Below are 15,841 nucleotides of genomic sequence, written 5' to 3' on the forward strand. Positions count from 1 at the left end.
CAAATGTTTTTGTGAAGTGTTTTAAAGTCAGAAAGTGAAAAATAGCCCAACTCTGCTAATACCTCTCATTTACTGTACAATTACAGCACCTGCCATTTCAAAGGAGATAGAGAATCCCATAGCTTTATGTAAGATGTGGTTGAGAATGTTTGAAATATATAATTCACTACAATTATAGCAATTTTTCAAGCTGACTAAGATGACTCTCTGGAATAAATGGCTGCTGTCATGCTGTGATCGCAATCATTTTAACCTATATTTAGCTAAAGAGGATTTGCTGAGCATTTTATAGCAACATCCCACTCATTTAGAGCTGGTAGAAGCCATGGCCTTAAGTTGTGTTGACCAACTTTGCTAGAGCAGCTGAGGAAGAGTTGAAGGGCATCTCTGCTTGCTTGTGGACACCTTAGTGAGGAGACAGCATGCATTGGTGCACTGTTTCAAAAGTTTCAGTCACATCTCACTTTTAGTAACCTTTAGGCCACTACCCAACTTCAGAACGAGAAACCAGAGAGAAAGAGCCATAGCTAATCTGTACTAATCCCTGTCATTACATCAATTTGATGCTGACTGCCTTGAATCTCTGAGAGTATTACCTTCATGGCTGAATCTGTTCATGGGAACTTTAGCATTTATCTTCTCCTCAAATGTGGAAATAGATTGCAGGAGGGGAAAATTGTGAGGTGCAGAGAGTTCATTCTAAGAATCTGAATCTTTAGCCAATCTGCAAAATTCAGCTCTCCTTACCTACTGTGCAATTTACTGAAAATTTTAAAATATTCACTTCAGGATTAGAAATACCCTGACTCAACTTTAAGCAGAAAGAAATTTCACCTCTGTTTTGCATTTTTAGCCAGGCGTGTTCTTCTTTTCTAATCAGCAACTGTTCACTATGCATTGTAAGGCTCTGCTGTTTTACATTTCTGTATCGCACCAATTAATCAAAGTGACAAGGTATTTAATGAGAGGCAATTAGAGTGTTAACCAAAATGCAAATCAGATGGGGAAAGGGAGCGGGAGATGTGTGTTCGTGTTGGTAGTAGTGGCGGCGACTTGGGCTGTGCGTATGTGTGTGTTACGAGGATGTTTGATAAGCTATGGCAACAGGTTCAAGGAGATTCCACTCAGTGCTCTTATTAGGTCCCTCATTCATCGAATTGAGTTCAGCTCTCCCTGCCTGCGTTTATGTGCTCGTCTGCACCCGTGATTGCATCTATGTCCACGCCCGCGAGTGCGTGTACAAGTTGTAATGAGTGTCCTTCACAGTTTTTCACAGACATGGGCCCCTGCACAACAGACGAAAACAGCCAATTAGTGCTGCATGAGGAAGACTGCATGACAACATGAAACATGGATTAAATAGCTTCTGTCGAGACGGAAGTTAAGTAGCACGCTCAGGTCAATCCCTTCTACATCACACAGTCTCTGTCTGCAGTAGATTAGACTGTGTTTCCTGTAGGAAACGCTTCTAACAGGGCTGGCTTGTTTCAGCTCTTAGATCTTAGCTTCAGAGAGAGTGTTAAAAGTTAAAAAATGTATGAACTTTTAGCAGAGTGGCATGCTTCAAATGTTTTGCACAGTCTCGTAGCAACAGCAGAGGCCAGCGCTTCCCACATGTCCCTGTCCGATGATACCTGCTGAACTAACAGGCTGGTGTACTGTCCTTCAACTGGTTATCCTGCATTCGAGCCCCTCATCATGAAGCATCTGCGCTGCTGAAGTGGCCTTCAGCGAGATTGACTCTGATGCTCTGCAGCTGACCGTACACTGTTATCTCCCTGCAGAGGGCTAAAACAAAAGATCATTTCCTACATTATCCAGAATGACTTCCAAGAATCTCTAGAACATTCATACACTTGGGTGTGTCTGTACTTGGATGCCAGATGGACACCACTGAACTTCTGATTCTGTTGAATTGTGATGTTTCCTGCTAATATTTTATGACAGCATGCATATGTCTCTATTTCCTTTAAAATTATTCATGGATCTTATGAGCACTTTTATTTCTCTCAGTCTCCTCTCTGTGGAGTGTTTTTCTTTGTCTTGCTGTCTAGGTGGGGTTTTTTTGTTGTTGTTTTTTACCTTTTTGTCTGTAATTGTCACTGTAAGTCAGCCCATTTCAATTTGATTCAGTCTGTAAAAAAACACTCTATATTGCCAAAGCACTCTAAAAACAGACACTACATCTCTCTGTGTTTCTACCTATCTGTTTTTTTATGTGTGTCTCAAGGGTTTTCTCCCTCTCGCTCTTCACATGTCTATCTCTCCCCACCCTGGCATAACAACGCCAGCGGTTGAAACATGCACGCAGACATCAGAGACTGTTGACTTGTGACTGTCATTCCAAGCAGCCATTTCTGATGTAAGTGAGGGGAAATCAAAGGTTATCATCTGTCAGTGAACGCATTAAGAACCATCTCATTTCCTGCTCTTTGTACCACTTCCATATGCAAGGCAGGCTGCCTTTCAATTAGGCTTCATGAATACAGATCCTTCCCACTGGTAAAGCCTTGGAATGAAACATGATTTGTCTTGTATTCTGCTTTTTGGAAATACAATATGGGTATGTTCTTTTATTCATAAGACAACCCAAACAGTGTATGTGCTAGTGATACTTTAAAGGGGAAAACAACCTCCAACTGTATCTACACTGAGGTTACAGTAACCAAATCCAAAGCACATGAACTCAAATTAAGCCGATGGCAAAAGTCAAGAGGTTTGCATCATACTGCCTAGTTTAATCCACAATCATATTCAACATCTACTGTAGCTTGGCAGTTTCCTTCATTTCCTTCATCATAAAATGACTAATGCCTTCAGCTTGGTGGTCTCATACATCATGGCAAGGCCAATGTGTCTGTGTTTAACTAATAGGCTCTGTATCCTCAAGCAGCCATGGATGGCAAGGGTTATGACAAACTGCATCAACAAGACATTCATTACCCTCAACATCCTAGCAACCAAATCACAATTACCGCGATCCACGAGTGAGCATCCAGCCCCGCTGCCACACTCTTATTCCTTGCACTCCATGTTGCCAATGCATAAATTAGCCTTCTTTTGTCACATTGGGGGGTTGGCGGGTTGAGAATTAGCTCAGTTTGTTTTGCTCGTGATGAGACAGGGTGCACTGGTGGCAGATGACTGAAAAACTTCTTTACTGACAAATTAACAGAAGTAATTTTCACTCTGCATGCATCTGTACATATCAATGTATTTGTGTGTCCTGGGATAAATAGAATGTTTTGTGTGTACATTTTACGCATGTATGCTTGTATGTGTGTGTGTGTGTGTGTGTGTGTGTGTGTGTGTGCATTCATGCAGATACTTGTCTTGACTGACTAATGTACTTGGTCTGCACGGTACCAGGACTCTATTGTTGCACTGTGTCCTCCCCACAGTCATTAGATCGCCATTAATCTCTCATCTGCCATTAAAACAACAGCCAGTGAGCTGGGCTGAACAATAGAGTGGCCCTTCCTCCAGCCCCCCGACACATAGTAGCAATGAGTTTGAATTAGGCTCTCGGGGGTCACCGATTAGACCCACATAATTCATCCAGACGGCTGAGTTCACAAAGAGGTTAGGTGTTACTCCTCTATATGGGAAAGCTGAACAACATACAATCTCCATCCAAGTATGTAATTTATTCTTGTACTGTAGCTTAAACAATAAGGCTGGTTGACAGCATTTTTCATATAGTCAACAAATCCCATTAAAAAAATAAATAAAACCAACAATATGATACTACTAACAAGTGCAGTAGAGTTATAAGAGGAATATAGTGTATTCTTCTTTGTCATAGAGCTCCATTGTGCTCCAAAAACACATCAATGAGTCACAGTTTTGGGTTGGACTTCATTACCATGCCATGCCCAGTAGTTTTTTTTTTCTTTTTGAGGAATTACACTATATGTTAAGAGTCTGAAAGTATTGAGAGACCTCAGATAATTATGTATACAGTTTCAGTTTCTGTGGCTAAACTGTACAGACACACTACGGGAGTTGAACAGTGTCATGAAAGTGAAACCACATGACAAACCCCAGTAAAGAGACAAAGAGAGATATAAGGTTGCCTGAGACTGAATAAATGCTAACCGAAAACATCAGTGGGAAATTAGCATAGCTTCTCATTGCTTGGAGCACTTTGTATACTCATAACTATGGAACAGCAAGATATTCTTGAGTTCTTGATCTTTTTTTTTAGTCTTTGTATTGGCAGGAATTGAGAGAGGGAAAATGATTGGATGCCGGACCTTAAATCATTCAGAAATCAGCTATTCTACATTAGTTTCATCATCAATCAGTTGAATAAAGTTTACCTTAAATAATCTGAGTAAGAGATAGACATTCTTATGGGATGCAGTCTTGCTATGAATCTTTGTTATTCACATGAGCACAGATTTGGTTCAAGGCAAAAAGAGCCATCTCCGGATGCAGGGGCATAATTAGCAAAACATGCTAAAGCTTGGAAAGTGAAAACATTTTACTGGGAAGCAGGAAAATAAAAGATTTATGTGCTGCTTTTTGCATAAAATTAAGAAGCCTAGAGTGTGAACTTAACATTTTTTTTCTCCTACCACCAAACCTTTGCCTTTTTCATTTTAAAGTGATGCATGTTTATGCTCACTGGAAGCACCTAACCCATTAGCATTATTCATAACACGAAGCTTCCTCAGTCCGCCCTTTGGTGGAGAAGAAAAACAACTTCACACTCCACTAACTGTAAGCGGGCCTGTAAGCGGGTGAGAAGAGCTCTTCCTGCAATGAAAAATACCTTCATCCAAAGGCATGGTTGGTTAGTTAAGTGAGAGACACACTGTGGTGCAATTTACCACCCATTCGACCCGCTTCAAACAACACTTCTTCTTTGCTGCCTGAAACTGTGAATAGTCTAGAATATGACGGAGTGAATGGCTAATCACATCTGCTACTGACATACTATCAGTCAGATGATGATTAGTGACTGCCTTTCTGTAATTTTCAGACTATATCACAGATTGACTCGTTAAATCAGACCACTGTTTCTCAAAATGGGTCACAGGCCCAATTTGTGTGAGTTTCCACGTAACAAGGTCGTGAAGCATGTTGTAATGATGATGACAGACTGAGGCTGGATGTATTCAGAAAGACAAGACTGACTTTTTTTACTTTTTGTGGCCCACGTCTGATCTTTTTGAAGGGGAAAAATGTGATCCCGGTTTGGACAACCATAGGATGATACAACACTGAAGCACAAAAACCAAAAAATGAGACCATTGGTCATGTATTTAAATACTTAAAATGACCAATTCTTACATTTACCTGAGAAAAAGCACTTTATTGTTCAGTGCAAGACTGTGCGATGTGAGTTTGAACAAGTTACCCTAACATGATTTAATGAAACTGTGCCACAGAAAAGACAATCTAATACATTTCTTTACACTAACAACAACAACAACAAAGACCCATCCACAGTGCTTGGACCACTCTCCATCTTGAGGGCATTTCCCATATCAGCACAAGGCTTATGGTTACACCCCGCTCTAAATGCAATCATCCCCCCTACTATGCAGATGGTTTAGTGTTATTCTATCTGTAACCGGACTCGACGCCAGGCTCTGAGTGGGCCTAATGACTCCTAAACCCAAGTTGGTTAAGTGGGAATCCAACACCAGCGTCCTGCTGTAACCTAATCTCCCTTTAGACCACCTGGACCCAGGATCCACCCTGTGGGTTTAAAACGCACTTGGCAGTGTCACTACAACAGTACATGTGCATTTTAAGAATTTAGTCATATCAAGACACATACCATATGCAGACTTGTTCAGCTTTGACAACATACTGCAGAGCAGATGTCAGAGAAAAACATCATCACTGACATTACAAGCAACCAGCTGTACAATGGTTAAGAGTCAGAACTGCGGTTCTCTGAAAAATAGTTGTAACAAATACCCCTGTTTCCACTAGATGATTATGCATGATGGAGAAATTCTTGGCAAAGAGACAAAAGAGAAAAGAAAAAAGTGGAGGTTTTTCTTTTTATAGCTTAACTGACATTTGGTCTCAGATGAGAATTGCACCTTCGCTGCCAAAGAACTCAGCCAAAGATCTGACTGAGAGAAATTTTATGGTAATGTGAAGGAGCTTTTATGTCTCAGAAGCTGTGTTTTAGAATTTTTACCCTGCAACAACTAAATATCCTGGGGAATTTTTTGTGCATATTTTATGTGCGGTGTGTGTATGTGTGCATTTTTTCTGTAGTGTGTAGCAGCAAATGCATACAACATATCCATAACAGCTCCAGATGGTTGGTCATAACATCTGTCTAACCTGACAAAACATAGCCTGCAGCGTGTGGCCATAAGGTATATTATTGGGTTATTCTGGCACAAGGTTGGCTTCCAACCATATAACAGTCACTGGTTGACAGCGCACACACTGAGACTAGACGAAATTAGTGTGTGTCTGTCTCTCCCACAGATATACACTCGTGCATATTGAATGACAGCCTGTCTCCGTGTCTCCCGTCACTATCTTTCTCTTTCCAGGGTCTTTCTGACGCACAGGGAAAATCCATGGCACCTCAGAGGGCGGGGTTACGCCAAAGTGTATTAATGAACAGGATAGACAGACAGTGACAAACAGGCAGAAAGACAGACAGGGGCAGTGAAATGGAACGGACTTGGAACAGTGTCTGGCGACTGATAAGTGATGGGAGGAGGAGGAGGGCGAGACTTTCTGTTAAGGGGAAAAAAAACAGGAGAATAGGTGGATTTAAAAGACTTATTGATGGCACACGCCTCATCTTTCCTTGCTCCAGTTCTCTCTCCTCTCTTGCTTTGCTACTGTACTATCTCCTCTTTCTGCTTTCTTTCTGTCTCACACCTTCTCTACCATTCCATTTCCCTCTCATCCAACTGACCTCCCCCTCCCCCCCAACTGGTTCTTTCCCCTTTTCTCTCTTTCTTTCTCTCTTGCCTCCTATCATCTTGTCCAGGCCACTTGGCCAATTGGTGAGTATGGTAATCAGCAAGAGGCTGATAACCACTGATAAGTCCTCTTGTCAGGTGTTGAGAGCCTGAATGACATTTTTACACAGTCATAAAAAAAGGAAAACATGCCATAAAGCTGATGAATGGACAGCGCGTGTGTGACTTCTTAGTATGTGCAAATAGGCATATCTACCTCTTAACATTTCCATGTTGTTGTGTGTGCATGCATCATGTGTGCTGTTGCATCCTTTGCCTTGTCTGGAGGGGAGACAAGGAGGGGTGGGGGGTGGGTGGGTGAGGAGTGTCACTCTCCCCACTGAAAGGGCTTTCATCCTGGGCTTATCAGAGCCAACGCAGGGGGAGATCGTTGGCTGGTGGAGCGAAACGGCGACTGTTGCTGTTCCCCCCTCCATGCTGGACCTGTCTTTCCCCTGACCCCCTCCCTCCCAACACATACACACACGCAAACACAACCAGAAAGTGGTGTGTATGTATGTTTGCTTACAGCCAGGCAGTCAAACACACACAAAGAAAGACACAGTGAAACATGGACATCAATGTACAGACTGACAAGCTTTCTGTCATCATCTGTCTATCTGTCAATCTCCCAGCAGCTCTTTCCCTCATATGAAGGAACACACACAAACAAATACACTATTTCAATTGTGTAATTGTGTAATTTCAATTGTGTTCACTATTTTTAATTACAAGCACATACACAGCAATACCAGTTTTCCATGTTAACCTGGCATTAACCTGTCACTAAATAATCAACCATATCCTGTTTCCATTTTTGGCCGGCGACCAGAAGACGTGCTACCCACGGTGCCGGTGACGAGGCCATATGCACCTCTAAATCATGGGGTATTATCACCATGCTGTGCTCCAACGAGCAACTGTAACCATGATGGAAGACACCAGATGATCAGTGTTCAACAACAGAGTTCATTTCCATATCACTCGATTAACATTTTTAAGGGGGAAAAATCATTACCTAAGGTCATTATTCACCACCTCTAAGCTTTGAAAGTGTGATTGTTTTATTATTTAGCACCTCTTAAATATTTTGTAGTAGGAAAAAATGGTCTTTACTTCCATTTTTCATTCCAAAATATAAAGATATGCATAAGTTTTGATAAATTTAGTCTATCTGAGGGAACTCGTGATGCTACAATGCTACAATAGTAGTTTGATTTAAAAAAGATGATTCTGTTTTCTGACAGGCAATACAAAGCTGCCAACCGAGACCACACACAGCAAGTGTGTGAGTGTGTGTACGAGAGAGATAGAAAGAGAGAGACTTGTCAAGTGGAATTACACTCACAGGTGAAAAGGTCAAACTCACTGACAGACAGACAACTTGTTGGACCGCACAATGCAAGAAAAAAGGAAAGGTCACTTCATTCAATTCTTTCTGCAAAGCTCAAAATCCCATCAGAGAGACAAACAGAGAGTGAAACAAGTTCTAGACCGGTGTTGTGCTTCTCTGATAAGTGGACAGTTGAATCAGGTAATACCACCTCCCTTCATCCCCTGTTGGTCATCTGTAGTACATTTTTATGGCCCAAATACATCAGTCAGAGGAGAGATCTGGGAGCAGAAGATTATATTTGTCACCATTCCCACATGCTCAAAGTCCCAGACTTCTCTGTCATGCATGCTCACTCTAGGATCACAGGAATATTTTGCTGTTGCTGTGTGATAACTGCAGTTAGGTGATTTTTCCACCCAACTTCAACCAATATAACCGATATCCCCAATATATCTTACATCCCCATCTAGATGAAGTCATGGTCCAGGTCTGAGGTGGCCATATGGAGGTGACGGCTGTGTGGGTCTGACCACAGCTACCCCTGCTCTGTGTGGCACTCGCTGGACACTGTAAGTGGTGGCGGGATGGAGGGGTTTCCTTCATGCTGTCTAACAGGCTGGACATGTGGCAAAGCATCTGTCTCCGGAGGACAGAGCCTCACCACAGAGATTGGCCTTGTTCACACCCACACACCCATTCGCACACACACATATGTATGAGGTGAAAGTGGTATATATTAAACGTAAAAGTTTTTAATTCCCTACTGTGCATTATGTATATGGTATGAAAGCACATGAAAAATCTACTTCAATACACTAATTGCAGTTTGTACAATTAAAAATACATATTGTTGAAAAATGTTAGCCATAGAGAGCAATAAGAAATAGGTTTAATATACTGAGTAGCTGAGCATATTAGGAAACCACACGATGAAATGTACCAGACTTGACTAAACTGCACTCAACAAGCCATGCTTCTGTTTAGATTACATTTTGATTAATTGGGGATTCTTTAGAGTACAAATACTGTTTTATTAGCAGAATGCAGAGGAAGTTTCCACAAAGGGTAGTGGCTGATGGACTGATATGGACTGTTGTATAGTGTTGTGTACAATAGTGCTGACTTTGGTACACCTGAAAGGACAAATCATGTGTCCTATGAGGCTCTGAGGGCCAGAGGCTATGTGACAATTTAACACAGCCACAAGCAAAATACATGGAACAGCAATGGCTACAGCCAGAATGGAGCCCTGCAGTCACACATATGCACGGGCTGAGTGTGAGTGTTCACACAGAGATTCACACACACACACACACACACACACACACACACACACACACACACACGTCATCACAGATGAAACTTTGAATGTAAATGGTCTGACGAGAGTCATAAATCTCTCAGTGGCCGCTGGGCAGCTGGGCTCGGGCAGCCAGCAGTCCTGTCAGAATAGTGCAGCTGTGAGAACAGAGATAGCCGCTGTGGTGTGCGGAGACACCACGGCAGGCCTGCAGGCTGAAAACTGGAATTGGCCTCTGAAATGCTCATTTACTTTTTCAAAATGAAATGTGCTGAACAGGTTTATTTCAAATACTATGTATCCCATTTTGGGGGAAAAACATTCCCAGAACTGCAAAATAGCTGAAGTCCATTTTGTAGAAGTGTCCTTGTTTCATCTACACAAGACATTTAACATCTTTAAAAAAAAAACAAAAAAGAAAACCCTTAAGGCCTGGTCACACCAGAAAGTGTCACAGTGAAATGAATCTTGCAAAATATGTGGTTCTAGAAGTAATGTAGTGACTACTTGCAGGTGTGGCAAATTAACTGCTAACACGCTAGCCAGCCAGGAACATGTTGGCGCTAGCTAGTCACAATAGCTCCCAGAGCTTCTATTTTCTCTCTACTGTGCCATCTACTCCCCATGTTACTCTCAGGATTGTACATATCATTCAGTAGAGTTTTATTGAAGAGGTAAAAAAGCTCCCCAAGCTATGAGTCCCCTCATTAGCTTGGTCGCTATTAGCTTGGACAATAAGTTATAGTTTATTCAAAAGATGTATTTATATCATCAACTCATGTCTCATAACTGTCTGCAAACCAGTTGTGAAACAGTTTATACTCTGAGAGAGCAGATTATAATAGCGCAACACAGATAATAAGGTACAATTACTTTTTGGACTCTCCGGTTCTCCACTCTCTCAAACGTAAGCAAAATTGGTAAACGCCACAAATTTGTGGGTTAAAGGGGACCTATTATGCTCATTTTCAGCTCTATATTTTTATTCTGTGACTCCACTAGAGTAGCATTGCATGATTCACAGTTCAAAAACTCCTTATTTATCTTATACTGGCCCTTTATACAGCCCCTCAGTTCGACCTCTGTCTCTAACAGGCAGTCTTAGCTCCTGTCTCTTTAAGGACCCCCTCCTGATGAGCCCACTCCATTCTGATTCTGCCGAGGTGCAGCAGTATCAGAGTGGTGTTAAGTTATCACCGATGCAAACTAAACACTACTACTTTACTGTTTCATATTAAAAGCTTTTAAATGACTAAATAATGGGAAGATTTTACAGGAAATATAACGTGTTACACTCTGAATTAGCAGAGCTTTCTTAGCAGTGCTAACGAGTCGACACAACAAGATATTGAGAAATTTGGGGCTCTTTGTTCAACGGATCAGTGGGAAATAATGTCGGGACAAATAGTACAAGCAGAAACAGCCAAAGACGATGATATTTGATGAAGAGCTGCAGACAACCAGTGCACCTCCAACAGGTAAACTACTTATTTTACTTTGCAGTGCTGTGTAACGGAAAAATACTCACAGCATGTCAGCTCGACTCGAGTCATGGCTCAGCATGACTAGCCCTAAAACAGTGGAAAAATGCCATAATGTTCGTGGAGTGGAGCAGTGAACTTTGTTGCGAGCTGATGTTGGCTCAGGCTGAAAGTAGAAAAAACCCTTGGAAACCTAGCATTCAGAGCAGTCTGAAGCCAGTGCTATTTGTTCACATGAATTACTTCTACATACATTTACCTCATTATTTTACACTTTGGCCATGTATAATATGAACATCCAACATTGTAACTTTATACACGACTGAAAATTAGGAAAAGCATAATAGGTCCCCTTTAAAGTTTATTAAAGTTGAAAAATGTTACTTTGCCACCACAAGCAAATCCACTAATTGCAGTGATTCTTTTTAGAATAAAAAGATTTCACTGAGAGACATTTTAGATTTTGGAAAGTAAAGTTCATGTCTACACACTCAGGCAATTCCCTAAGTTGGAAGTCAGAGCATCAAGATCTGAATTGATGATGCCACTAAGCGACTGTTTCTCTGCTGTTCAGAATAAGGGGGAAACTTGATCAAATTAACAAAATCAAACTGTATCTATTTGAAAAAATGTCAGTAACATTAAACTGTCAAAATATCTTGTGGCTTTCACATTGGTCAGGAATTATCTAACAAGAAACAAGCCAGTGAGAGACAAAGCATACAGCACCAGAGCAATAGGGACAAATGAAAGGGTGGCAGTTCTTCCAAAGCACCAGTCCAGTGCCAAAAAATCCATGTTCTTGCACAGCTTTAGCTCTGTGGTACAGTATCAGCATCCTTGAGTTTTCCACTTGTATAATGAGCAGGTGGTGTCCTATTGTGTAGCACTGTTGGAAGTACAGCAGTACAAAAGCACATCTAGAATTTGTAGTGTTGTGTGCGTGCCAAAGTAGAATGAGAAAGAGGAGAAACAGATTGCTTAGAGGGACAAAGACAAAGGGAGAGAGAGACTAATGAAGGTTAGAGAAGGAGAAAGTATGAAAAAGGAAGGAGAAGAAATGAGTCTGGGATGATAAAAGGAAAAAGAGACAGAGGGATTGTTGAGGAGTCTCTCTGGATTTGCAGAATCCCCTCAGCCTCAAGTTTCGGGACAAAGTCACACTGACACACTTACTGCCTGGTGAGCTCTCTTTCTTTGTCTCTCCTCCTTTTTCTTGCTTTCTCTTGCAGTGGTAATGAGAACTGTAGGTGTTCACCGACTGTCACATACACACCACAGAGCATTTAACAGTAAGCGGGTGTGCTCACTCACACACACACTCAATATTCTTGGACGTCTGCCACAGTGCCAGGACACCAACAGTGTAATGCGGAAATAGGAGGAAACCATAAGGGTCTTTTTTTGGTTGATGTTCCAGCCAGTCTCCCTGTAAACGCCATGCGTTATGATCAGCACATCCTCTTAATTAAATGACAATATAGGTCTAAAATTCAGCCATCAAAAAATGACCTATTATTACGTTTACACCATCTAGCAGCCATAGTAAGAACAACAGAGGACTTCCAGAATGACCCACAGGACCATAATACACTACTTTCTAAATCGTTACAAACCACTGTTAAAAAATAGTTATAATTTATGGTGTGACAATGCCGTGGTTAAGGTCTGGTTAGGTTTAGGTGCAAAAAACACTTTGTTAGGATTAGGGAAAGATCATGGTTTTGGTTAAAATGATCACTTGAAAAGTGATTTATACTTCCCTAAAGTTACACAACCTTCTTCGTCATGGTAACAGTCAACACCATGACGTTACATTTTTTTTCCAAAATGTCCAGAAACATGACACTCATGGTTGAGGTGAGTGTATGTATGTATGTAAAAATGCTCCCTGGAAGTCAAAAGCCAGGAATTCAGTCTGCTTTGAACATTCTGTTTGCAAAGTTACCTCTACTTCCCCATCAAATTGACATCAGATCATGCATGCCTACAAAAGGCCATCCACACTGTAGCCTTTGTTGCTAAGGTTGTTGCTACGGTTGAATATTTTCGGATCGGATTCTAGCTCAAACATGTATTGGAGAAATTTATATTTCCAGTAAAGAACGGGTAAGAGAAGCAAAATCTTACTATTATTGTTCATTTACATAGCCTCTGGAGCTGGTGGAGTCTGTCGAAGGCCACTTTCAGGAAGCTAACGAATCAGAACAGAGTGGGCTCATCAGGAATTGGGCCTTAAAGAGACAGGTGCTAAAACAGACAGAAGCTGAACTTAGGGGCTACATAGACGGTCACTATAAGTTAAATAGGGAGTTTTTGGTACTGTAAATCATGCAATGACATTCCAGTAGAGCCCCAAAATACAAAATATAAACCTGGAAATGTGGATGTTATGTCCTCTTTAAAGGCTGGTAGGACAGAGTCAGACTAGCTATTTCCCCAGTTTCCAGTCTTTATGTTAAACTAAGCTGATGTCTGCTGGCTCCAGCTATGTATTTACCTTGACAGTTATATCAATCAACCCATCTAACTCTTGCCAAGAAAGGAAATAAGTGTATTTCCCAAAATATTCCTTTAAACTTTAAAACAATATTTAGTATCACCGTAATTCAGTCAGCTAGACTTGTTGGATGCCTTTAAATAGCTAAACAATTTAAATTGCTCAGCAGGTTAACATACTGTAGACATCCCTTTGTTTTGCTTGGTATATATAATTTTCCTCAACAGAGCCATGGCCTCCTAGGGTTTCCTTTAATTGACATGGCTAATTTTCTTGCACTCCACCCAGGCAGACGACTCAGACATTCACCGTCTCATTAAAGCATGGGGGCATTTAGTCTGAGAGTGTAATGAGCTTGTGACTGCAGCACTGTGAATGACATTCATAAAAGCAGCAATGAAAGGTTAGGGTGATGTATTCCTTACATTGTTAGATTCCATAAGAAGAAAACAAGCAGCCATTGTCCCCATCTTTTAGCTTATTTTCCATCAGTGCTCAAAAGATATATGACTAGACACTTTGGATGATAGAATATTTTACATTTCACAACTAACGAGAAGTATTCAGCAGAACTGCTCATTCTCATTATGCAGTATCCAGTTCCCCTGCTGTCTGTAACCGTGTAAGATACTAAATGATGAATGAATCCTCGCTGCTGCTGGCCGGGCGTTCACCTGTGCGATACTCAACAACAGAGAAAACCCAGAGCACGTGTTTCCCACATTCAGCACAGCACATAGCCGTATCGCTGCTGTAAGAGCCATGTAACCACACTTTACATGTTTATCTTCCTCCATGCTTTAAATTTAAAGTTCACATTAACAACTGCATCAATAGCTGACAGTTTTCAAAAAGCGGTCAAAGACGATAAACATTGTTTTCCTTCTATCCAGAAAGAATGACATTATGAGGAGATATGTGTGTTTTTTCAGTAGATTCACACTTCCTAACACTTCCTATCTAATCAACACATTCCAGCCAAGCCCAGTACAATATGACAAGTTAAACATTCACCTCATTTCACAGCTCATAATGACAATATAATCGTTTGTAGAAGTTTCATAAGAATATATGGTTGTTGTCTGTTAAAAGAAGTGTAAACACAACGCTTAAAATAATTCTTATGTTTCATGACTGCCTATATATTTAGGAAATTTCACCAGTGGTCAATAAAATCATTCAACAAATCAATGGAAATATATAATTTCAATAAGAGGCATCAAAATTGCTGCAGCTAGATTTTGATGTGACAGCAGCAATCTGAAAACCGTCATATCAGGTCAGGAGAAGAAAAAAACAAATCCCATTTCTGACAAACAACAGAGCAGAAAACAGCAGAACACATTTGCTGCTTGTTCTTTGAACTGTATTGCTTCTAGACAGTCGCAGGCAGAGGAGATGTGATGAATTCCCCTGGAGCCAGCGCGGGAAGAAGAGCTGAACTTGTTCTCACATCTCCTGCTACTGAGGAGAAATAACTAGCTGCACTCACTTTGATGGAGAGAGAAACACACACACACACACACACACAGGCTTTCTGCCTGCCTGCTTGGAAGTAACTCATTTTTTGTACATTTCTCACATGTCCTTCTCCCATTTTTCTCCTGGTTTCCCACTAAAACTGTCTGCGGTTTTTCCTCTTCTTTTTCTGTTACTTTGACTTTGCTCTTTTACTGTCATCCTCTCTTGTTATTCAGTCTCACTTTTACCTTCCCTGCTCATCGGAGAGAAATTACATTCTTTTCAGAGACCAAATCATTCCCATCATTGCCTCTGCTGTCATTAAGTTTATCACAGCTCACCATCAACCACCTCTCCTCCTCCTTTAAGTCTCACTTACCTGTGCGATCTCATATAGCAGTTTGTAGTGTTCCTCCCGTTTCTGCAAGGTGCACAAATTGCAGCCCATTCTAGTTGTCAGGGAAACAGTGCCGAGTGCCCGCTGGAGTGTGTGTGCTGTCTGCGGTGTGTGTGAGCTCCCCCAGGGGCAAAACACACTCGGGCTTCCTTTTCCTTGGCTCCCCCACAACTCTTTCTCATCCGTGTATCCTCAGAGATCTCCCTCTGTCGCTCCGAGCGCAAAACACAGACACACACACACATACATACACACACACACGTGTATCAGTTCACTGTTTCAGTAGAGGCTGTGGATGTAGTCCCTTCAGTGTCTGTGTATGTGTGTGTGTTTGTGGGGATTGTATCAGTGGTAAGATGAGTAAAAGCACCTGGGTTCTCTTTCCCTCTTGCCTGTCACTCCTTGCCCTGTTTCTC

At 41.4% G+C, this 15,841-nt stretch overlaps 1 protein-coding gene across 1 annotated transcript in view; it reads right to left on the bottom strand.

The window, feature by feature from the left end:
- The window catches only part of pdzrn4 (PDZ domain containing ring finger 4), a 37,952-nt gene extending 22,476 nt beyond the window's left edge, over positions 1 to 15,476 (bottom strand). Inside the window, exon 1 of the mRNA XM_044344173.1 lies at positions 15,408 to 15,476. Coding sequence (XP_044200108.1) covers positions 15,408 to 15,476 — 69 coding nt within the window. The remainder of the gene's footprint in view (positions 1 to 15,407) is intronic.
- Between the last annotated feature and the right edge of the window lie 365 nt (positions 15,477 to 15,841).

This window comes from Thunnus albacares, chromosome 23 (assembly GCF_914725855.1).
Source record: "Thunnus albacares chromosome 23, fThuAlb1.1, whole genome shotgun sequence".
NCBI lineage: Eukaryota > Metazoa > Chordata > Actinopteri > Scombriformes > Scombridae > Thunnus > Thunnus albacares.